At 41.0% G+C, this 24,991-nt stretch overlaps 1 protein-coding gene across 2 annotated transcripts in view; it reads left to right on the forward strand.

Annotated features, from left to right (window-relative positions):
* The window catches only part of ASCC1 (activating signal cointegrator 1 complex subunit 1), a 370,687-nt gene that overhangs the window by 146,170 nt on the left and 199,526 nt on the right, over nucleotides 1-24,991 (forward strand). For both annotated transcript variants that reach the window (XM_077259130.1, XM_077259131.1), the window contains 2 exons: nucleotides 6,359-6,495; nucleotides 8,284-8,403. In XM_077259130.1, coding sequence (XP_077115245.1) covers nucleotides 6,359-6,495; nucleotides 8,284-8,403 — 257 coding nt within the window. The remainder of the gene's footprint in view (nucleotides 1-6,358; nucleotides 6,496-8,283; nucleotides 8,404-24,991) is intronic.

A 24,991-nucleotide genomic window follows, 5' to 3' on the forward strand; every position in this document is an offset into this window, starting at 1 on the left:
TCAACTTTTTGGTGAATGTATTCAGACAGGCTATTAAAATGTAAAATGTCTAAAGATGTTGACTTTTTTTAGAATAAATAATTAAAGGTGCCAATAATGTTGGCCAAAACTGCATTTTGTTTGTCAATGCTATTACGTTGATGCCACAATTTTTTATTTTAATTTGATTACTTTTGCATCAAAACTTATATTTTTATGTTTTTTTGTGTTACCATAATGTGAGAATAATGGATCTGCATGAGAGCTGGGAAAAACAAAATGCCCAATGTATACACTGCTCAAAAAAAATAAAGGGAATACTAAAATACCACATCCTAGATAGCACTCATTGAAATATTCCAGTTGCAAATCTTTATTCATTACATAGTGGAATGAATTGAGAAAAAAAACCAAAATGATCAATGTAAATCAAAATTAATAACCCATGGAGCTCTGGATTTGGAAGGATACTCAAAATCAAAGTGGAAAATTAAATTTCAGGCTGATCCAACTTCAGTGAAAATGCACTATAACCTTCCTACAATGCCTGAGCATGCTCCTGATGAGGCGGTGGATGTTTTCCTGAGGGATCTCCTCCCAGACCTAAATTAAAACTTCAGTCAACTCCTGGACAGTCTGTGGTGCAACGTGGCATTAGTGGGAGACATGATGTCCCAGATGTGCTCAATTGGATTCAGGTCTGGGATATGGGCAGACCAGTCCTTAGCATCAATGCCTTCATCATGCAGGAACTGCTGACACACTTCAGCCACATGAGGCCTAGCATTGTCATGCATCAGAAGGAACCCAGAGCCCACTGCACCTTCATATCGTCTCACAATGGGTCTGAGGAACTCATTCCGGTACCTCTAGCTAGCACTTGGAGGGCTGTGCGGCCTTCCAAAGAAATGCCACCCTACACTATTAGTGACACACTGCCAAACTGTCATGCTGAAGGATGTTGCAGGCAGCTGAATGTTCTCCACAGCGTCTCCAGACACTGTCACGTCTGTCACATGCTTAGTGTGAACCTGCTCTCATCTGTGAAGAGCACAGGGCACCAGTGTCGAATCTGCCAACTTTTTCTTTTTCTCTGGCAAATGATGATTGCCCTGCATGTTGTTGGGCTGTAAGCGCAACTTCCACTTGTGGATGTCGGGCTCTGATACCACCCTCTTTGAGTCTGTTTCTGACAGTTTGAGCAGACACATGGATGTTATTGTCCTGCAGTAGGTGATTTTGCAGGGCTCTGGCACTTCTCCTCCTGTTCCTCCTTGCACAATGGAGGAGGTAGCGGTCCTGATGCAGAGTTGTTGCCCTCCTACGGCCCCCTCCATGTTTCCTGGTATCTGCTCCATGATCTGGACACTGTGCTGAGAGGCACAGCTACCCTTCTTGCCACAGCTTGCATTGATGTGCCACCCTGGATGAGCTGGATTACGTGAGCAACTTCTGTGGGTTGTAGATACCGCCTCATGCTACCCTATAGTACCTATGGGGTGAGAGCAATGACAAAATGCAAAACTAGCAAAAACATCAGTCGAAAAGGATGAGAACAGAGAAATGGTCTGTGGTCACCCCCTGCAGAACCACTCCTTTATAGGGATTGTCTTGCTAACTGTATATCATTTTTACTGTTGTCTTGTTCCATGTGCACAACAGCAGGAGAAATTGATTCACAGTCGGTGTTGATTCATAACTGGATAGATTAATTTCACAGAAGTGTGATTGACTTTGAGTTACATTGTGCTGATTGTGTTGCTTTTATTTTTTTGAGCAATATATACATTATCAAGATGTTAAAGAACATGAACAACTCTTTTTAGTAAAACGCTTTTCAATATCTTTAAAAAAAAAAAAGAGGTGGAAAAATCTTTTCCTATTTTACTGGGACTTACTTCCTAAATAACCAAGTGATTTCAGAACTAACAAAGCTGTCGGACTATATTTTAAGCTATCACTATGTAACCCTCCACTTTTATGAAAACATTTGGAATCTGAAGGTTATATACCCAGCAGTATATAAGCCAGCCTCTTTCTGCAGTAATTGAGCCTTCAGGAGCTTCGGAGCCCTTTTCTCGTTTAGAGTTATTGTGCGCTGTGCGTTAATAAATGCGCTTTTAGGCTCTTAAATTTGCTTCTGCTACAACATAGCTGAATGCTAACTCATTGCCATAAATCATGCTTCATTTGTAAAACATTCATCTGTCGCTTCTTTTGGCTCATTTGGCTGATATAGAATACTGCCATTAAAGACTGCTAAGCTTTCCAGAGAATGCAAGTTATACATTATTAAATACTAGTAAGGAGTTCCCAACCTTGGACGTATAGATACGTCCTGGCAGTTTTGCACATACAGTATGATCGTCGCCAGGTTTTCAGCGAATCTGACCGCTGACACTCGGCACTCACAGTTTAACCCCCTAAATGCTGCAAATCGATTTTAGCATTAAGAAGGCAGGTACAGGGAAGGGAGGGGGCTCCCTCTCCCCTCCAATCGGTGCACCTGTGAAGTCATCACGAGGGCCCCGTCGTTACGACGACATCCTGGTCACTAAGGATAACAAGCTTGTTAGATCATGCCCAGTCTTGGAAAGTGTTTAATGTGGCCCCTTTTCTAATGTAAAAAACCTAAAATGTCCCATGAGCCATTTGTGCTTCACTGTCCCTTATGTGCCTCCGATTGCTCTGTCTCTCAGTTCACTTTATATGTTTCATTCATTGGTGAGTTGTGTGTAAAGCACCATCTACAGCAAAGCATCCATGGCGAGGAAGCAGTGCTCCTTAATTATTACTCAGGACTCTTTCCATGTACTCTGTTCTTTGCTGTAGCATGGCTTTAGTGCTATTACGTAGCTATTACGTACGCACGGTATTGTAACCCTCCATTGCCTGCATATAGTAAAGGAAACCACATCCGTGCATGCTCGTCTTACAAAAGAAGAATTGCAACAAGACGTAACCAGTTGCAAGAATGGTAGCATTTAGCGTTCCTTAAAGAGTTTATTTACAAATTATGTAATTTGGATAATTGATGTAAATTATGTATATTATTCCTTTTTTATGACTTATGCATTATTGAAGGGCATTGAGGATATATATTTTTAACTAAACTTGCTAATACATTTTAAATGTGACAATAAGTACTAACTAGTGATGAACGAGTGTGCTCTTACTTGAGATTTCCAAACATGTTCGTGTGTTCTCCGAGTATCTTGGGCGTGCTTGTAGATTATGTTTGTGTTGCCGCAGCTGCATGATTTGCGGCTGCTAGGCAGCCTGAATACATCTGGGGATTCCCTAACAAACAGGCAATCCCTGCATGTGTTCAGGTTGTCTAGCAGCCGCAAATCATGCAGCAGTGGAGACGCAAACATAAATCTACGAGCATGCCCAAGATAGTCGGACAACACCCAAGCGTGCTCGGAAAACCCAAGTAACGAGCACACTCGCTCATCACTAGTATTGAGGTCTCAACTTCAATGGCAGCTCCAATTCTCCAATCCGGTACAGTCTGAAAGCGTCCTTCCCCTGGCTTATTACCTAAGCAACCTCTCTTCTGTGTTCTCATTGCTGAGGCAGAGGAGGGCACGGTGTAGCCAAAAAACCTGCTTTTTTCATGTGCTGACACATAGACGCTTCTGTTGGAGCAAAAGCGGAAGTGAGGCTACGGGTTCTGAAATGGGACATTGGTATGTATATGGAAAATTATTAGGAAATACAATTAGTGTTTGTTAGCAGAAAACATTTTAGATCTCTGGACAATGCATTTTTATGTGAAGTTGGCCTCTCCAAGACTTGTCGATCAGTTATTAATGCTGATAGAGTCTGGCCTAAAGATCCCAACACATAGTACTAAAATCAACTAGCCATCTCATTTGTGTGGCAGCCTGCTGACTTATTATTTTGGGGGGAGAGAGGTCTCGGCAGTTAAAATTGGAACACCCTGTCCCTTATTTCACTAGCTGTATAACCTAAGTTTGGCAGGCGCTTGCTGTGCTCTTTCTATAGGGAAAACGTAAATGCTGAGTTGAGCCAAATGTTTGTATCTAAGGCGGTGTTAGGGGAGATATCTGTTGGCCAACATCTAAGGTGTATGGGCACCTTAAAAGGGTTGTCACTCCCATTCCTCCTGGCTTCCTGCTTGCCAGGGGAGAACGGGACGGTGCACTCCTGATCTATTGACAGCCCGGAACACCTGCATCACTGCACCCATAGCCCTGACTGTGCCATCATCCATGCTAGTAAAAAAGGCAGCCTTGCATCTGCAGCAGCAAAGGAGCACAGAGGCAGTGAAGCCGGCAGGATTCAGTAATCCAGACCGCTCCAGATGTAATTTCAAGCTCTGTAATAAAACACTTGCATGCGCTCCGCTCCTTGCCTAGGAGACCAGCCACCGCTGGTAGACCTATACAACAAGCAGTACACAATAGAATTAAAAAATCCTCCATTCTGGAGGACGGAGAAGATTTTTAATAAGAGTTAAATTGCAAAGCTGTGTCTTCTTACATTCATTTTGTAATTTTACTCATCGAAAAATGTGAGAATAATCTTTTAAGCCTAAATGCAGCTAACACTGCTATAAGAAATCCCAGGGTGGCAGCATGTGAGGTCAGGCATTGTGTCCAGCTACACTGCCATGGACTGCATGTAGCCCAAGGTAGAACATTTGGGATCTATAGACTTTCCGTGAATGTTTTTTCAGTGCATATGTAGAAACATCCTTTCCATATAGGATATTTTCTTGTCGGTTTAGTGTGTTTATGGGATGTTGTATTTATGCCACTTGTAGCACTGTCATGCTCTTCCCACACGTCCATGTGCAAACACAATGAAGGTCATGCAGTATTGGATTTCCATCATTGACTTGCAGTGGGATTATCATACGTGCCAGGTAGCCAAACTGTGATAGTATGTTTGGAGATCATGCTTCTGACATATAGATGATTTAACTCCTGTTTGTTTTTTCAATAATTAAAAAATGTGAACAGGTTGAGCTGCGAAGTGGCATTTCCAATGATTGGATGTCTGTGAAGGTCTTTGTTGAAGCTCTGGAGAGTTGCTGAATTACTTGAGTGTTCATGTTTGGGCCAGTGATGTGGTTCCTACTGATGTGCATGTTGTAGAAATGTATGATGTTAGAAATCATTGGGAAGACCGTTTCTATAGGGGATAAATGGTTTGATTCCTCTATAACAGGGATGTCAAACTCAAATACAAATAATAATACAAAAACAAATAATAATGCCCCGACAGCAGGCACGCTGTCTGGGTGTTACTTTTGACACCAATTTCTCCTTCACCTCCCATATACAATCTCTTGCCCACTCTTTCCGCTTACACCTAAAGAACATCTCTAGAATCAGCCCTTTTCTCACCATGGAAACAACAAAAACCCTCACTGTCACCTTGATCCACTCCCGCCTGGACTACTGTAACACTCTATTACTTGGCCCTCCCCCTTACTTGACTTTGCCCTCTCCAGTCCATCCTTAATGCAGCAGCCAGGGTCGTCCATCTGGCTAATCGGTACTCAGATGTGTCCGCTCTTCACCAGTCATTACACTGGCCTCCCATTCACTACAGGATCAAGTTCAAAGTACTTGTTATCACCCACAAAGCTCTCCACAGTGCGGCACTCCCTTACATCTCCTGTGTCTACATCTACTGTGATAAACCCTGCCCATTCATCAATTTAAATGGCTGGCTACACATGGACGTGGTTTCGACAACTGGTGGGGCAGAATTTCAGCCATATTGACGTCACCTTAAATATGTGTTCACCTTTGGTGAACACACATTTAATAGGGATCCATTTAGGATCCAAAAAGAGCCGAACTGTCCAAGAAAGGTCTTATCTATCCTTTCGCAGAAGCATCTCTTGTCTGGTCACCTGCTGGGACTTCCCTTCTCTGATTGGACAGTGCAGTGGGCGGTCTGAGGAAGTGCTGGCAAGAAACATTACAAAGAGCACTTGCTTGTCTCTGACATGCAGCTCCTTCAGACTGCAGGATAGGTGTGGTAGGGCTGCCTTCCTCGCAGGCCAAATATTATCAGCCTGCAGGTATTTCCATGTGAGCCAAATGTGATGAGCCTGCGGGCCAGAGTTTGACCCTTGTGCATGATGTGCTCTGTAGTAACAAATACTGGTCTGGTATAAAGCTCAAAGCACCTGTCGCTGTCTGTCCACAGGTTGGTCGCATTATCAGCAATGGCATCTTCAAAACTGTGTTTTTTGCTGTGTCTAATGAAGAATGCAAATCTACAGTACTGTAATAAAGATATTATACTGAGAACTGATTGTGCATGAAGAATGGATATTGATAAGAGTGGCACGCAGAAGAAGTATAAAGATGTGTTATTTTTTTGTCTTGCATAGGACCACGGCGTGGAAAGCTCCATTTTCCAGAATCCTGCAAAGCTCCATCTGACAATTGGGACCTTGGTTTTGCTTAATGAGAATGAAGTGACTCAGGCTTGTCAACTTCTACAAAGCTGCAAAGAAGAATTTCTTGAGTAAGGAAATTGCTACTTAAAGGGTTTTCCTCCTTATACTGTATATAGCTTCTTTTATAACAGAGACAATTTCTGGGACCTCTTGCATACCAGATAGTCAGATGACAGCTGCTGCAGTTTTTAACTCTTTCTCTTAAAGGGCATTCCTATCATGCGACCTGTTGATTGCTCCCTCAATAACTGTAAATCTGTCACCACATTTGAGCGATCTGACTTATTAATTTGGGCACACATGGTATAGACTGCTGAAAAAAAGTCCTACTTATATCTTTCAGGGATGATGATTTGTTGTGGCAAATTATCTTTTATTACTTTATAGAAATGAGTTATTTCAGGCTGGGGGGGAGGTTCCCAGAAGATAACGCTGCTTCCTCGCTTCATTATCCTATCTTTCTCCTCCCACGTAGTGACTATGTCCTTGATACGTCGGGTGCACGTCCAGAAGTCCCGCATTTGGGCATTCCAGCTTCCATTGCTCCTCTTCACTGTTCTGCCCATCTAAGGGCATTGGCTTCACCTTTCTCCTGCGCAGGCGCCGGAGAGTCACTGTAACTTCCACTCCAAGTGTTCTCTTGCACGCAGAAAAGGTGCAAATGACATGCTTACTATGCAGGGCGGGAGGAAGGAAGTCAGGCGTGCACCTTTTCGGCGTGCCAGAGAACACTGGGAGCAGAAGTAACAGTGACTCTCTGGCGCCTGCGCAGAACAAAAGTGAAGCCAATGCCAAAAGAAGGGCAGAACAGTGGAGAGGAGCGACGGCAGTCGTAATGCGCAGGCGTGACCTTCCTGGACGTGCACCTGACATCACAGGGACACTCTGACTATGGGGGAGGAGGAAGACAGGATAAAAAAAGCGAGGAGGCAGCGTTATCTTCGTTAACAAATGAGCAGCCATCGGAAGCTGTAGGGGGTTATCTCCTGAATCAATGTCCAGATTCAGTCTATCAGTGGGAGTAAGGGTATGTGCACACGTTCAGGATTTCTTTCAGAAATTTCCTGACAAAAAACGGACATTTCTGCCAGAAATCCGCATGCGTTTTTTGCTCGTTTTTTTTACGCGATTTTTTTTCGCGTTTTTTTTCCGGAGCTTTCCCAATGCATTAAATAGCGGGAAAAATGTGAAAAAAGTGAGAAATCCTGAACGCGTGCACATACCCTAAAGTTCTGGGCCATAAATCTGCTGCTCTGATGTACCAGGGTTTAGTTATTTGTGACCGTAACCCTGTGTACCTTTGGCTGCCAACATCTGTGCCCAGTTTTATGTCTGTATGTCTATCAGAGCCAAGTGGCATTTAGTTGTCATTTCAGCCGGGTCGTCGTCATTTTAAGGCTGTGTGCACACGTTCCGGATTTTTCGTGGTTTTTTTCGTGTTTTTTCGCTATAAAAACACGTTAAAAACGCTTAAAAACGCATACATATTCATCACATCATTGATAATGCATTCCGCAATTTTTGTGCATATGTTGCGTTTTTTTTCCGTGAAAAAAACGCATCGAGGTAAAAAAAAACCGCATGTTCATTAATTTTGCGGATTTCCCACTATATTATTGCATTGGGAACCTCCGAAAAAATCTGCAAAAAAAGCCCAAGAAACATGAGAAAAACGTGAAAAAAACACATGCGGATTTCTTGCAGAAAATGTCCGGTTTTGTTCAGGAAATTTCTGCAAGAAATCCTGACGTGTGCACATAGCCTAACGCTTTCCATTTAATATATGAGTATGGAATGTTTTTTGAAATTGTTAAATAGTCAGTAATGCTTTGTACATTTTATTATTTCATTTTAAGTAAAATTTGCTCTGGGAAACCTTTGGAAGTGGAAGTGTCTGGAATAGAATATATGAATGATGATCCAGCAATGGTTGACGTCCTCTATGCCAAAGTCCAGATGAAGGATGGATCAGAAAGGTTGGTTATTCCCCAGGTTTTCTCACCCCTTTCACTACTACCAATGTGTTTCTTGTTCTGCCCTGATTATATGTCCAAGATTAAAAGCGCAGCCAGGAGAATCGGTGAATACAACTCTGTGCTGTAAGACGGTGTAATTCCCCAGTGCAGAATGTGCTTAAGAAACGTATTCAACTCTTTATACAACCCCTGGCAAAAATTATGTAATCACCGGCCTTGGAGGATGTTCATTTAGTTGTTTAATTTTATTGAAAAAAAACAGATCACAGACATGGCATAAAACTAAAGTCATTTCAAATGGCAGCTTTCCATAGAAATATGGTAGTCAGTAATGGTTACTTTTTTTAACCAAGCGTAGGGAAAAAATTATGGAATCACTCAATACTGAGGAAAAAATTATGGAATCACCCTCTAAATTTTCATACCCAAAAATAACTTTTGCATCAAATCAGTTCTGCTCGTTAGTCTGCATCTAAAAAGGAGTGATCACACCCAAGTGGACTGACACGAATCATGGCTCCAACGGGAGAGATGTCAATTGAAACAAAGGAAAGGATTATCAAACTCTTAAAAGAGGGTAAATCATCACTCAATGTTGCAAAAGATGTTGGTTGTTCACAGTCAGCTGTGTCTAAAATCTGGACCAAATAAAAACAACATGGGAATGTTGTTAAAGGCAAACATACTGGTAGACCAAGGAAGACATCAAAGCGTCAAGACCGGAAACTTAAAGAAATATGTCTCCAAAACAGGAAATGAACAACAAAACAAATGAGGAATGAATGGATGGAAACTGGAGTCAACGTATGTGACCGACCTGTAAGAAACTGCCTAAAGGAAATGGGATTTACATACAGAAAAGCTAAACGAAAGCCATCATTAACACCTAAACAGAAAAAAACAAGGTTACAATGGGCTAAGGGAAAGCAATCGTGGACTGTGGATGACTGGATGAAAGTTATATTCAGTGATGAATCGCGAATCTGCATTGGGCAAGGTGATGATACTGGAACTTTTGTTTGGTGCCGTTCCAATGAGATTTATAAAGATGACTGCCTGGAGATAACATGCAAATTTCCACAGTCATTGATGATATGGGGCTGCATGTCAGGTAAAGGCACTGGGGAGATGGCTGTCATTACATCTTCATTAAATGCACAAGTTTATGTTGATATTTTGGACACTTTTCTTAACCCATCAATTGAAAGGATGTTTGGGGATGATGAAATTATATTTCAAGATGATAATGCATCCTGCCATAGAGCAAAAACTGTGAAAACATTCCTTGAAAAATAACACTTAAGGTCAATGTCATGGCCTGCAAATTGTACGGATGTCAATCCAATTGAAAATCTTTGGTGGAAGTTGAAGAAAATGGTCCATGACAAGGCTCCAACCTGCAAAGCTGATCTGGCAACAGCAATCAGAGAAAGCTGGAGCCAGATTGATGAAGAGTACTGTCTGACACTCATTAAGTCCATGCCCCAGAGACTGCAAGATGTTATAAAAGCCAGAGGTGGTGCAACAAAATACTAGTGCTGTGCTGGAGTGTTTTTTGTTTGTTTGTTTTTCATGATTCCATAATTTTTTCCTCAGAATTGAGTGACTCCATAATATTTTCCCTATGTTTGGTTAAAAAAACTAACCATTACTGACTACCACATTTTTTGTTCTTGATTTCTTTTAGTGTTTTTTAAAGCCAGAAAGTTGCCATTTGAAATAACGTAGTTTTGTGCCATGTCTGTGATCTGCTTTTTATCTGCAAAATTAAGCAACTGAATGAACATCCTCCAAGGCCGGTGATTCCATAGTTTTTGCCAAGGGTTGTATTATACTGTAACCGTCATTTTAATTTTTATTTCATAAATCAATAGTATACTTAAAAATAAGCAAGTTTGTAATATGTGTTATCAGAGAAATCTGCTTCTTTCTCTGACAGAATTGATCAGTCATGATCAAAATTCTCAATTCTGAGGTAAAATCTGCATTCAGTGAAAACAGACTTGACCATTTCTGAGATAGGAGATGGCAGCTTATACTAATAAGATTCTATGTAGACCATTCCACCTATCAGTGTGTTTGGATAAAGTGAGTGACAGTTCAGGCATCCAATCTAGGACAGGGGTGTGCTGAGCTGTCAGTATGGTGATGGACAGCTCAGCTGTCCAATCGGAGGCTGGGGTGTGCTGAGCTGCCAGTGACTACCCAAACCTCACGGCTTTTCTGTGAGTAGTGGCTAGCATCACAGATGGGAGTAAGGAGGAGCTAGAGACACAGCTCTTCCCTCCTGCTCCTCCCATCTTCATAGAATCTTATCAGTAGCAGCCGCCATCTCCTATCTCAGTAATGGCAAAGTCTGTCGTCATCGAATACAGATTTTACCTCAGAAGTGAGAAATTTGATAATGACCGTTCAATTTTGGCAGAGAAAGCAGCACATTTCTCTGATAATATATATTACAAAGTTGCTTATTTTCACGTGTACTATTGATTTATGAAATACAAATTAAAATGACGGTTACCCTTTAATTGGGTATTTTTTTTTCATTAAGTACAACTTGCAGTGCAGCACTTTGCAGAATTTGTTCCAACTGCCGCCGAAAGTAAAGGAATGGAGATTTTTGAATTGTTTATATATGTGTATATATACATATATATATATGTATATATACAGTAGAGACCAAAAGTTTGGACACACCTTCTCATTTAAAGATTTTTCTGTATTTTCATGAGTATGAAAATTGTACATTCACACTGAAGGCATCAAAACTATGAATTAACACATGTGGAATTATATACTTAACAAAAAAGTGTGAAACAACTGAAATTATGTCTTATATTCTAGGTTCTTCAAAGTAGCCACCTTTTGCTTTGATGACAGCTTTGCACACTCTTGGCATTCTCTTGATGAGCTTCAAGAGGTAGTCACCGGAAATGGTTTTCACTTCACAGTTGTGCCCTGTCAGGTTTAATAAGTGTGATTTCTTGCCTTATAAATGGGGTTGGGACCATCAGTTGTGTTGTGCAGAAGTCTGGTGGATACACAGCTGATAGTCCTACTGAATAGACTGTTAGAATTTGTATTATGGCAAGAAAAATGCAGCTAAGTAAAGAAAAACGAGTGGCCATCATTACTTCAAGAAATGAAGGTCAGTCAGTCCAAAAAATTGGGAAAACTATTAAAATGTCCCCAAGTGCATTGGCAAAAACCATTAAGCGCTGCAAAGAAACTGGCTCACATGAGGACCGCCCCAGGAAAGGAAGATCAAGAGTCACCTCTGCTTCTGAGGATAAGTTTATCGGAGTCACCAGCCTCAGAAATCGCAGGTTAACAGCAGCTCAGATTAGAGACCAGGTCAATGCCACACAGAGTTCTAGCAGCAGACACATCTCTACAACAACTGTTAAGAGGAGACTTTGTGCAGCAGGCCTACATGGTAAAATAGCTGCTAGGAAACCACTGCTAAGGACAGGCAACAAGCAGAAGAGACTTGTTTGGGCTAAAGAACACAAGGAATGGAAATTAGACAAGTGGAAATCTGTGCTTTAGTCTGATGAGTCCAAATTTGAGCTCTTTGGTTCCAACCACCGTGTCTTTGTGCGATGTAGAAAAGGTGAACGGATGGACTCTACATGCCAGGTTCCCACCGTGAAGCATGGAGGAGGAGGTGTGATGGTGTGGGGGTGCTTTGCTGGTGACACTGTTGGGGATTTATTCAAAATTGAAGGCATACTGAACCAGCATGGCTACCACAGCATCTTGCTGCGGCATGCTATTCCATCCGGTTTGCGTTCAGTTGGACCATCATTTATTTTTCAACAGGAGAATGACCCCAAACACACCTCCAGGCTGTGTAAGGGCTATTTGACCAAGAAGGAGAGTGATGGGGTGCTACGCCAGACGACCTGGCCTCCAGTCACCAGACCTGAACCCAATCGAGATGATTTGGGGTGAGCTGGATCGCAGAGTGAAGGCAAAAGGGCCAACAAGTGCTAAGCATCATTGGGAACTCCTTCAAGATTGTTGGAAGACCATTCCCGGTGACTACCTCTTGAAGCTCATCAAGAGAATGCCAAGAGTGTGCAAAGCAGTCATCAAAGCAAAAGATGGCTACTTTGAAGAACTTAGAATACAAGACATATTTTCAGTTGTTTCACACTTTTTTGTAAAGTATATAATTCCACATGTGTTAATTCATAGTTTTGATGCCTTCAGTGTGAATGTACATTTTTCATAGTCATGAAAATACAGACAAATCTTAAAATCTTTAAATAAGAAGGTGTATCCAAACTTTTGGTCTGTACTGTGTGTATATATGTGTGTATGATATATATATATATATATATATATATGTGTATATATGTATATATGTATACACTACTCAAAAGAAAGGGAACATTAAAATCCCACATCCTAGATATCACTGAATGAAATATTCCAGTTGTAAATCTTTATTCATTACATAGTGGAATGTGTTGAGAACAATAAAACCTAAAAATGATCAACGTAAATCACAACTAATATCCCACGGAGGTCTGGAGTTGGAATGATGCTCAAAATCAAAGTGGAAAATAAAGTTACAGGCTGATACAACTTCAGTGGGAATGCCTCAAGACAAGGAAATGATGCTCAGTAGTGTGTGTGGCCTCCACATGCCTGTATGACCTCCCTACAACGCCTGGGCATGCTCCTGATGAGGTGGCGGATGGTCTCCTGAGGGATCTCCTCCCAGACCTGGAGTAAAGCATCCGCCAACTCCTGGACAGTCTGAGGTGCAACGTGACATTTGTGGAGTTCGAGAGACATGATGTCCCAGATGTGTTCAGTCGGATTCAGGTCTGGGCTTGGGATGGGACAGTCGATAGCTTTAATGCCTTCATCTTGCAGGAACTGCTGACACACTCCAGCCACATGAGGTCTGGCATTGTCCTGCATTAGGAGGAACCCAGGGCCAACCGCACCAACATATGGTCTCACAAGGGGTCTGAGGATCTCACCTTGGTACCTAATGGCAGTCCGGCTACCTCTGGCGAGCATATGGAGGGCTGTGCTGCCCTCCAAAGAAATGCCACCCAACACCATTACTGACCCACTGCCAAACCGGTCATACTGAAGATGTTGCACTCAGCAAATCGCTATCCATGCGTCTCCAGACTCTGTCACGTCTGTCACATGTGCTCAGTGTGAACCTGCTTTCATCTGTGAAGAGCACAGGGCACCAGTGGTGACTTTGCCAATTCTGGTGTTCTGTGGCAAATGCCAAGCATCCTGCATGGTGTTGGGCTGTGAGCACAACTCCCATCTGTTGGCGTCGGGCACTCAGACCATCTTCATGGAGTCGGTTTCTAATCGTTTGTGCAGACACATGCACATTAGTGGCCTGCTGGAGGTCATTTTGCAGGGCTCTGGCAGTGCTCCTCCTGTTCTTTCTTGCACAAAGGCTGAGGTAGCGGTCTTGCTTCTGGGTTGTTCAGGTGTACTGGCCTATCTCCTGGTAGCGCCTCCAGCCTCTGGACACTATGCTGACAGGCACGGCAAACCTTCTTGCCACAGCTTGCATTGATGTGCCATCGTGGATGAGCTACATTACCTGAGCCACTTGTGTGGGTTGTAGAGTCCGTCTCATGCTACCACGAGTGTGAAAGCACAACCAACATTCAAAAGTGACCAAAACATCAGCCAGAAAGCATTGGTACTGAGATGTGGTCTGTGGTCCCCACCTGCAGAACCACTCCTTTATTGAGTGTGTCTTGATAATTGGCAATAATTTCCATCTGTTGTCTATTCCATTTGCACAACAGCATGTGAAATTGATTGTCAAACAGTGTTGCTTCCTAAGTGGACAGTTTGATTTCACAGAAGTTTGATTTACTTGGAGTTATATTTTGTTTTTTAAGTGTTCCTTTTAGTTTTTTGAGCAGTGTATATATAAAAATATCCCATACACATTAAAAAACAACAAATGACATATAACCAGATTCAGACGTCGCGGAAGAAGCTAAGGGTGAAATGGGTGTTGGGTTAAGGGGGATGCCTAATCTATCCTAACTCCCTGGTTCAGTGGTTTATTGCGCTCAGGTAAACTTCTCTATATTTTCAGTATCACTGTTAATTGCACTCTATTTATCTATATAACAGTTTATTTATAATACACTGCTGTGTACGATCTGTGGATTGATTGTTGTGCCGTGGGATGATCTAAGCACCCATTTGTTTAACTTACCTGAAGCCATTATTTTTGCACATTCATACTGCTTATTTGCACAATACCCTTGCAAAATATCCCCTGACCCTACAACATTAGGTATATTCCAGCACATAGGTAACACGGTTATTTAACCTATGCACCTTATTTTACTATACCTGCTGATACCATTGACATTTATATTATAATTGGGTGTTCACCTTGGATAGGACTAGGTCCCCCCTACTGGACACTTTGTTATGTCTGTTTTTGTGCCATTCTTTTTTTTGTATTTTAATGATTTAGAATACTTTAAAAGTATTTTTTAAATATTTTTTAATATCATACCGTATATACTCAAGTATAAGCCGACCCGAGTATAAGCTGAAACCCCTAATTTTGCCACAAAAAACTGGGAAAACATATTGACTCGAGTATAAACCTAGGGTGGGAAATGCAGTAGCTACTGGTAAATTTCAAAAATAAAAATAGATACTAATAAAAGTGAAATTTACTGAGACATCAGTAGGTTAAATGTTTTGGAATATCCATATTGAATCAGGAGCCCCATATAATGCTCCATGCAGTTCATGATGGGCCCCATAAACATGCTCCATACAAAATACGCCCCATATAATGCTCTATAAAGTTCATGATGGGCCCCATAAGATGCTCCATATTAAAATATGCCCCATATAATGCTGCATAAAAGGTTAATAATGGCACCATAAGATGCTCCGTAGATTATTATGCCCCATATAATGCTGCACAGAGGTTGATGGCCCCATAAGATGCTCCATAGAATATTATGCCCCATATAATGCTGCACAAAGATTGATGGCGCCATAAGATGCTCCATAGACTATTATGCCCCATATAATGCTGCACAAAGGTTGATGGCCCCATAAGATGCTCCATAGAATATTATGCCCCATTTATTGCTGCACAAAGATTGATGGCCCCATAAAATGCTCCATAGAATATTATGCCCAATATAATGCTGCACAAAGGTTGATGACCCCATAAAATGCTCCATAGAATATTATGACCCATATAATGCTGCACAAGTATTGATGGCCCCATAAGATGCTCCATAGACTATTATGCCCCATATAATGCTGCACAAAGGTTGATGGCCCCATAAGATGCTCCATAGAATAATATGCCCCAAATAATGCTGCACAAAGGTTGATGGCCTTATAAGATGCTCCATAGAATAATATGCCCCATATGCTGCTGCTGCTGCGATTAAAAAAAAAATGACATACTCACCTCTCGCGGGTGTGGTGATGGTGTCCTTCTTGCAGGTCGAATCGGGGGCTTATCTACAGCATTATAGAATGCTGTAGATAAGCCCTGAAAGGTGATGGCCGTGACTCGTATCGGCCAAACCTGGTGACAGGTTCGCTTTGCAGGTGCTTCTCACCGAATTAGAATATCATCAAAAAGTTAATTTATTTCAGTTCTTTAATACAAAAAGTGAAACTCATATATTATATAGAGTCATTACAAACAGAGTGATCTATTTCAAGTGTGTATTTCTGTTAATGGTGATGATTATGGCTTACAGCCAATGAAAACCCAAAAGTCATTATCACAGCAAATTAGAATACTTTATAACACCAGCTTGAAAAATGATTTTAAAATCTGAAATGTTGGCCTACTGAAATGTATGTTCAGTAAATGCACTAAATTCTTGTCCGTGACTCCTTTTGCATCAATTACTGCATCAATGCGGAGTGGCATGGAGGTGATCAGTCTGTGGCACTGCTGAGGTGTTATGGAAGCCCAGGTTGCTTTGATTGCAGCCTTCAGTCTCATAGATTGTAACGGCTCTCATTTCTCTTGGTATCTGTTTTTGATCTATGTGTTTATTGTTATGCTGTAATGTCTATTGTCTGTACAAGTCCCCTATAAAATGTAAAGTGCTGGGGAATATGTTGGCGCTATAGAAATAAAATGATTATTATTATTATTCAGCTCGTCTGCATTGTTGGGTCTGGTGTTTCTCATCTTCCTCTTGACAATACCCCATAGATTCTCTATGGGGTTAAGATCAGGTGAGTTTGCTGGCCAATTAAGCACAGAGATACTTTTGTTTTTAAACCAGGTATTGGTACTTTTGGCAGTGTGGACAGGTGCCAAGTTCTGCTGGAGAATTAAATTTCCATCTCCAAAAAGCTAGTCGGCAGAGGAAAGCATGAAGTGCTCTAAAATTTCCTGGTAGACGGCTGCACTGACTTTGGTCTTGATAAAACATAGTGGACTTACACCAGCAGATGGCATAGCTCCCCAAACAATCACTGATTGTGGAAACTTCACACTAGACCTCAAGGAGGAGGTTGGATTGTGGCCTCTCCACTCTTCCTCCAGACTCTGGGACCTTGATTTCCAAATTAAATGCAAAATATACATTCATCTGAAAACAAAACCTTGGACCACAGAGCAACAGTCAAGTTCTTTTTCTCCTTGGCCCAGGTAAGACGTTTCTGGCTTTGCCTATTGGTCATGAGTGGCTTGACACAAGGAATGCGACACTTGTAGCCCATGTCCTGGATACATCTGTGTGGTGGCTCTTGAACCAATGACTCCAACTGCAGTCCACTCCTTGTAAATCTCCCCCAAATTTTTGAATGGCCTTTCTTTAACAATCCTTTCAAGACTGCAGTTATCCCGGTTGCTTGTGCACCTTTCTCTACCACACTTTTTCATTCCACTCAACTTTCCATTAATATGCTTGGATACAGCACTCTGTGAACAGCCAGCTTTAGCAATGACCTTTTGTGGTTTACCCTCCTTGTGGAGTGTGTCAATGACTGCCTTCTGGACATCTGTCAAATCAGCAGTCTTCTCCATGATTGTGGAGCCTACTGAAACAGACTAAGGGACCTTTTTGAATGCTTAAGAAGACTTTGCAGGTGTTTTTTGTTAATTATTCTAATTTACTGAGATAATGACTTTTGGGTTGTCATTGGCTGTAAGCCATAAACATCAACATTAACAGAAATAAACACTTTAAATAGATCACTCTGTAATGACTCTATATAGTATATGAGATTCACTTTTTGTATTGAAGAACCAAAATAAATTAACTTCTTGATGATATTCTAATTTTGTGAGAAGCACTTTTTTAACCAAAAACATGGCAAAAAGTGCAACAAAACCTTTTAGCCTTTTTTGCAGTGCTTTCTAATTGCTTTCTATGGGTGAAAAAATTCTGCACAAGCATTGAATTCTCGATTGGCCAGCAGCCATTGCTCCTGCCCTTTTCAGCCATAGGCTGCCGTCACACTAGCAGTATTTGGTCAGTATTTTCCATCAGTATTTGTAAGCCAAAACCAGGAGTGGGTGATAAATACAGAAGTGGTGCATATGTTTCTATTATACTTTTCCTCTAATTGTTCCACTCCTGGTTTTGGCTTACAAATACTGATGTAAAATACTGACCAAATACTGCTAGTGTGACGGAAGCCATATACATACACGCCTGACTCTTCGGACTTAATAAGGGGCAGGGGAATATACTGCTGCCATACACATCTGAGTCCAGCACGCTCTACCTCAAAAGCCCAAGACCTTCTTTCATCTGTCATATGTCTACTTCAGACAAAACTTGTAAAATAAAAAAAAAAGCAAATAAAATTTGTATATACTGTTCATAACAACTAGATTTTTTATTTTTGGTTGTTTTTTTTCCCTTTGTTTTTGTTTTTTTTTAACAACCAATTAGACCTTGAAAGTATTTCTTGATAACTAACTCTATTTGTATGAGTATTTTTTTACACGCTAAGGAAGTATCGTGTTGTACAACTTTGTCTAGCGACCCAGCCAAATGTGGCATTGTTCACAGAATTTGTGACACACTAGGTATAGAAGAGCACTGTCAGGAGGCTAAGACGTGCCTCTATGGGTGCTCGGATTGAATTAGGCTGTTAATAAAACCGGTATTGGATAAAGGAGCATCTATATTGGAGTCTCAGACAGCAGAAATTTCATCCGACCACCTTTGACTCCACAGTTATCCTTCCAAGAAGCTGGCATGTATCTGGGCCAGACAATCAGGGAATTGAGGCTCTGTCTTACTTTTAGATAAGATTATCATGTTCTTGGCAAATTCGCAGTCTGTTCATCTTGAAGCGAAGCTTGTCTCTGGTTTAAATGTGAAATTCCAATCCTTCTATGGCTAAAGTCATTATCTTTGATTCACTTCAATGTCAATAGACATTACTAATTCTTTACAGCATTACTCTTTGGAAAGAGTCAGGTTTTCCAGCCTTGATTTCAGAACACTTTACTTATTACAAAGGTTATAATGTAATATAAAAATTCATTGTAGGAAACATCCAAATTATAAATAGGGGGAACAACCTAAATAGCAAAAGGATCAAAAGTAGGAGCGCCAAATAAAACATGTACAAAAATAGTATTGAAACACCGCTCTCAAACATCTATTGGAGCATAGAGGACCATGACACGATGGACTATTCAGTAGTTCACGTCTTCAGTGGTGCTATGCTTTTAAGTAAATCCGTAATCTTCATCAAAGAAACTAGGAAAAAAAAAAAGAAAATGCGGCTCTCTCAAACGATGTAGTTAACTCTCAAGGGTTACTTTAGTTCTCAGTAGATGTCAAACTGAACTGTTACATCTCACAATATGAGATGATATATCAAGGTTTTTGGATATGCAATGTAGAAATTTCATCACAGAAAGAGAGGATTTAAAAACTCCTCAAAAGCACCGATTTGGGCATATACCAGACCATGCCCAGGCCTAATGTGATGGGCCGCAAGCCTAACTACACACTCCAATGCCGTAATTTTATGTCAAGGAGATGGAATAACAAGAATAATAAAGGCAGAAACATAAATGATAAGATCATATGTAGGAAAAACTCCATTCAATAAAACACATATGCAAACTCACGCTAATGAAAGCATTATGTCATCGAGCGTCATTGCCCGGCGCCATCTGAGTGAGCGCGCCATATGGGGATACATTCAAAAACAAAACTAACGGCACTACCCAATAAATGAGGGATCATCCAATAGCACATAAGCAATGAATAAAATAGAGAGAAAAAGATGTGAAAAAACAATTGGGATCACCAAAATATAATACAATGTAAACTGATGAACAATGACAATAGAAAAATTTAAAACATTTAAAAAGGCAAAAAACTGCTACATATAATGTATTCCACCATGTGTGTCCAGAATAAGACCAACACCTCTCCTCCAATGTAACCTTAGGTACGGAGTCCTGATTGGACCTAACACTAATATGCACTATGCTCTAGAAATTGATCCATAACAATATAACCTGCATAGGGACAAAATGAAAGGTGATATCAATGATCTCTCTATATAAACAACAATGCCATACATGCAAAAAAATGCAATGAATCCACAAATTAATTTAAGAAATAATATAAAGTGCTGGGAAAGTATGCAAATGGATCACAGGAGCATAGAGAAAAACCTGAAGGTAAGGTAGACCAATAATCAAGGAGGAGATGAAAACCCCTCGCGTATCGCCATCTCTAGCGTAGCTTCATCAGGGGTAAGTGTGGATGAGGTAGTCAAAGTTCAAAGTATTTATAGTGCAAAATAATGAATGAAGAATTGTATGATTATTACCATGTGCGGAAAGGAGGAAGCCGGAACATAATCGTGCTTCAGGAGGACTTCAGTTTCAGAAAACAGTACACTACGCATGTACACTGCGTGATTGACAAATCTTGTTTATGCCTTCTACGCATGTACTCTAATGTTTGTTACATGACCCCTGATTGGGCTTATGCCGACGCGCATGCGCAATGTATACTCTCGAGCCAACTGTATTTGATACACACTTTCTGAACATGCGCAGCAAACTGTTTTCTGATGCGGATGTCCTCCTGAAGCATGATTATGTCACGGCTTCATCCTTTCCTCACTGATATTGTCCCTATGCAGGCTATATTGTTATGTATACATTTTTAGATCATAATGCATATTAGTGTTAGGTCCAATCAGGACTCTTTACTTAAGGTTACATTGGAGGAGAGGTGTTGGTCTTATTGTGGACACACATGGTGGAATACATTATGTATAGCAGTTTTTGCCTTTTTAAATATTTTTAATTTTTCTATTGTCATTGGTCATCAGTTTTGTTTAAGAAACTTACATTGTATTATATTTTGGTGATCCCAATTGTTTTTGCGCATCTTTTTCTCTATTTTGTATGGTGATACATTGGTGCATTGATATATATGCAAGCGCATTAGTAATAGGAAGCATGCACTTTCCATCTAATATGTGGGCATGCACCGATATCTTAGGAAAGCGCACCCATAGATCGCATGCGCCAGATGAGCTATCAAGGCACGATGAGAGGACATAGACTGAGGGATCTTAGCGGCTGTTAGATATGTGTGCGCTAGTAGCTGCACACTAGAAAATCATATAATAGGCCATGCAATCGAGGATTATTCATAGTCCAATAAACATATAAAATAGTGAAGGGAAAAGGTGAATATAAAGACGTGATTAGTGCGTAAAGAAAATGTAACAATATCATGTACAATGTTGTAATGATCTAAAAAGTCTAATGACCTGTGAGGCTACTTTCACACTAGCGTTAACTGCATTCCGTCACAATGCGTCGTTTTGCCGAAAAAACGCATCCTGCAAAAGTGTTTGCAGGATGCGTTTTTTCACCATTGATTAACATGAAGCGACGCATTGTGACGGATTGCCACACGTCGCACCCGTCGTGCGACGGATGCGTCGTGCAGTGGCGGACCGTCGGGAGCAAAAAACGCTACATGTAACGTTTTTTGCTCACTATGGTCCGCTTTTTCCGACCGCGCATGCGCGGCCGGAACTCCGCCCCCACCTCCCCGCACTTCCTCGCACCTCACAATGGGGCAGCGGATGCGCTGGAAAAATGCATCCGCTGCCCCCGTTGTGCGGCGGAGACAACGCTAGCGTCGGGAACGTCGGCCCGACGCACCGCGACGAGCCGAGCCCGACGCTAGTGTGAAAGTAGCCTGAGACCAAAGACAAAACATAACGACATCTGAGAAAAAACTCAATGAAATCATAATTATAAAAGACAAATTAGATCATTAAGTGGTTGGTGAATAATAAAAAAAATACCAATAGGGTCAGCTACAAAAGATACTAAAAGATAAAAGGAATAATTAGGTAACAATAAGAAAGTACGGCATATTGTAAGAATATCCCAAAAAAACAAAAATATAATTAATTTGATAAATTACGGTAGGTACCGTGACCACAGATAGTGCCTACATATGGATTTAAAGCCTTGGGACCAGAGCACAACCAGACAATGAAGGGTAGATATAACGACTTACGTGATGAAGGAAAGAGAAAGACATGGACCAATATTCAGAAAAATAAGTGAGAAGGTTATCACATCATGATTCTGATGACTATATGTTTGTCTGGTGAAAAAAAGTGTATACATAGTGTATAAGAGGGGACTAAAACTATAACTGGAATCGGTATAATTCTGGCACATCATCCATCTTGTCAGCCCCCTTTATTTATTGCACCCTGGGGGCTCGGAGTAGATGATAACCCAGGACTGAGCACTGGCTACAGCTTGTACTGAGTTATTATAAAATAATTTTAATGAAGTAATCCACGGTATATTGCTCTTTTAAACATGTGACGGTCCGGCATGGCTGAAGTGTTTTATTTATGTGCGATTTGGGCCATGTTTTTTTTGCCATTTGTAGCAACATGTCTGGATTAATTCCATTCTTGCAAGGGCGCCATGACCTGACAGCTAACACTTGGACCGTGTAAGCTTCCTCCGAGTTCTTGAGGGTTGGTTCATTAACAATTCTCCTTTGGCATCTACAATATTGACTGGTCTTGTTTACCAGTCACATTCAGTGATTTAATCCTACAATTTGCTGCTTGGCTGCGCAGTCTTTTGTCTTGGGTATGTAACAGTCTAATAGTAGCGCACATGTGATTCCGAACCTCTGAGCATTGTACACTTGTCACTTTGCACCTAACGGAGACTGACAGATACAGTCTTTTCTTCCTAATTATAAAATGTTGTGGAAGCGGCTCTAATGAGCTGTTTCATGACAGCAAGTGTAAGACAACACAAAAAGAAATTGCCAGCACAGGGATTATTGCAATGTGTTGTGCACTTTTATGCTTTATACAGTTCTGTTTATCAGTGAATTTGGCAGCCTTGGATAATATGTTTTAATATATCTGATGTCCTGAGTTTCCCATTGCAATGGAGTGGTGGTTGAGGATATGCCTTGATGCGTCATTAAAGTCTATAGGACTGATGGAAATGGGCGAGTATACTATTTGACCATTTGGGTAACTCCAGAGTCACAATGACCTTGAATGAAGCCCCAGTGTGCATGCTTTGTGACTGCTCCATGCAAATGGGCAATGCAGACGCCCCTTGCTTGTGTTCGATGGATAGGTGATAAGATTTGATTCTAGTAATAATAGAACAACACGGCACTCGTAGTAGTGTATAGAGTAGGTGCTCAAGTAGGGTATCCAGCCCAACAAATCCAAATCCGAAAAAACTTGGCACTCTAAATGGCGCCATTTACCCAGCGACTCCAGTCGCATCACACCTGCGCCTACATGGACAGGACTTCTTGCTGCATCCAGTATATTTGTTCTGATGAAGGTCCGGATGTGGACCGAAAACGTTCGACTTGCCTTTATGGATGCACATCAATAAACCTTTTGCATATGATAATTATTCATCTAGAGTGCCAAGTTTTTTCGGATTAAGATTTGATTCTAGGACAACCATTCAAAGGGAACCTGTCATGTTTTCAAATCCTCAAATTCTATTAACATGCAGATATGGGGTTAATCTTCTGGTTAATAGAGCATTGAAGCTTTGCAGCCGCAGCACTGAGAGCCCCTTCTGCCGGGAGTAAATTAACTTTATTCCTCCTGGCAGCCTCCGGCTTTCAGTCATAGAGGGGCAGCTGGTGTGGCTTCAGTCACCTCTCAGTACAGTCAGTGGCGGCTGTAAACTTACTTTGTACAGATGTGCTGCAGAAACGGCTGTCACTCAATGCCAGAGCGTGGTTACAGACACCGCTCACTATGCACTGAGGGATGTCTGTATCTATGCTGGCGTGCCTGTATGACTGAAAGCTGGAGGCTGCCAGGAGGAATAAAGTTAATTTCCTCCTGGTAGCCACATGTTCAGTGCAGTGGCCAGGCAGCTTTGGAATTCTATTAACCTGCAGAATAACCCCGTATCTCCAGGTTAATAGGGTATGGGGACATGACAGGTTCCTACAACATGTTGTAGGGGTTAAAACACAGATTTCAGCAATGCATTTCTTAAAAAGCTCAGAGTTTTTGTTTGCTTGCAATTATTGTTTTAGCAACAGGAGCTTCTCATTGCTGTGACTATCTGGTTGTGTGATCTCTGGTCTGAGAGCCTCCTCCTGTGATAAAAAACTCACTGTCTATGGACATTGTATATACAGAGCCTGGTGTGGGCGGGGTTAACTGTGATGTGGGCGTGGTTAGCTTCCTCAGCTCTGCTTCATTCTTAAATTAAAAGCGCTGATTGTGTGAGAACGGCTGCACCCAGTAATCTATGTGATACATTGTTGAATTCAGCTTTTCTTTGCCTACATTATGCTGCTCTCAGATGAGGAAGCAAAACCCTGCTGGCAGATTTTCTTAAAAAAATTTCATAAAGATGTTCCTACTCAGAAGTCAATTCTGCAATACTAGTGGCCAAGGTCCAGAAAGGCTGAAACATCCCTCGATTATTGCAATTTTCACTTAGCAATTGATGGATATAGTAACACAACAATACATTTTGGCCACATTAATGCTACCGGTTTTCACATGAAATATATTGCAGGAGTGCTGAGTTTCTACTTAAAACTTTGCCCCAGCATGACACCCTCTCTACACTATGTTCCAAATTATTATGCAAATGACATTTTTCTCGGATTTTCCTAAATGGTCAGTGCAAATGACAGTCAGTCTAATAAAAGTAATCACCCATTAGAGTATACATTGAATTTTATTGAAGAAACCTCCCAATGATAACAATATAATCTCCAAAATGAATAAAAACTCAAAATGCACTGTTCCAAATTATTAGGCACAGTAGTATTTCTAAACATTTGATATGTTTTAAAGAACTGAAAATGCTCATTTGTGGAATTTGCAGCATTAGGAGGTCACATTCACTGAGCAAAAAAGCTATTTAATGCCAAAACATCCTAACAGGCCAAGTTACATGTTAACATAGGAACCCTTCATTGATATCACCTTCACAATTCTTGCATCCATTGAACTTGTGAGTTTATGGAGAGTTTCTGCTTGTATTTCTTTGCATGAAGTCAGAATAACCTCCCAGAGCTGCTGTTTT

Source organism: Ranitomeya variabilis, chromosome 4, assembly GCF_051348905.1.
Source record: "Ranitomeya variabilis isolate aRanVar5 chromosome 4, aRanVar5.hap1, whole genome shotgun sequence".
Taxonomy (NCBI): domain Eukaryota; kingdom Metazoa; phylum Chordata; class Amphibia; order Anura; family Dendrobatidae; genus Ranitomeya; species Ranitomeya variabilis.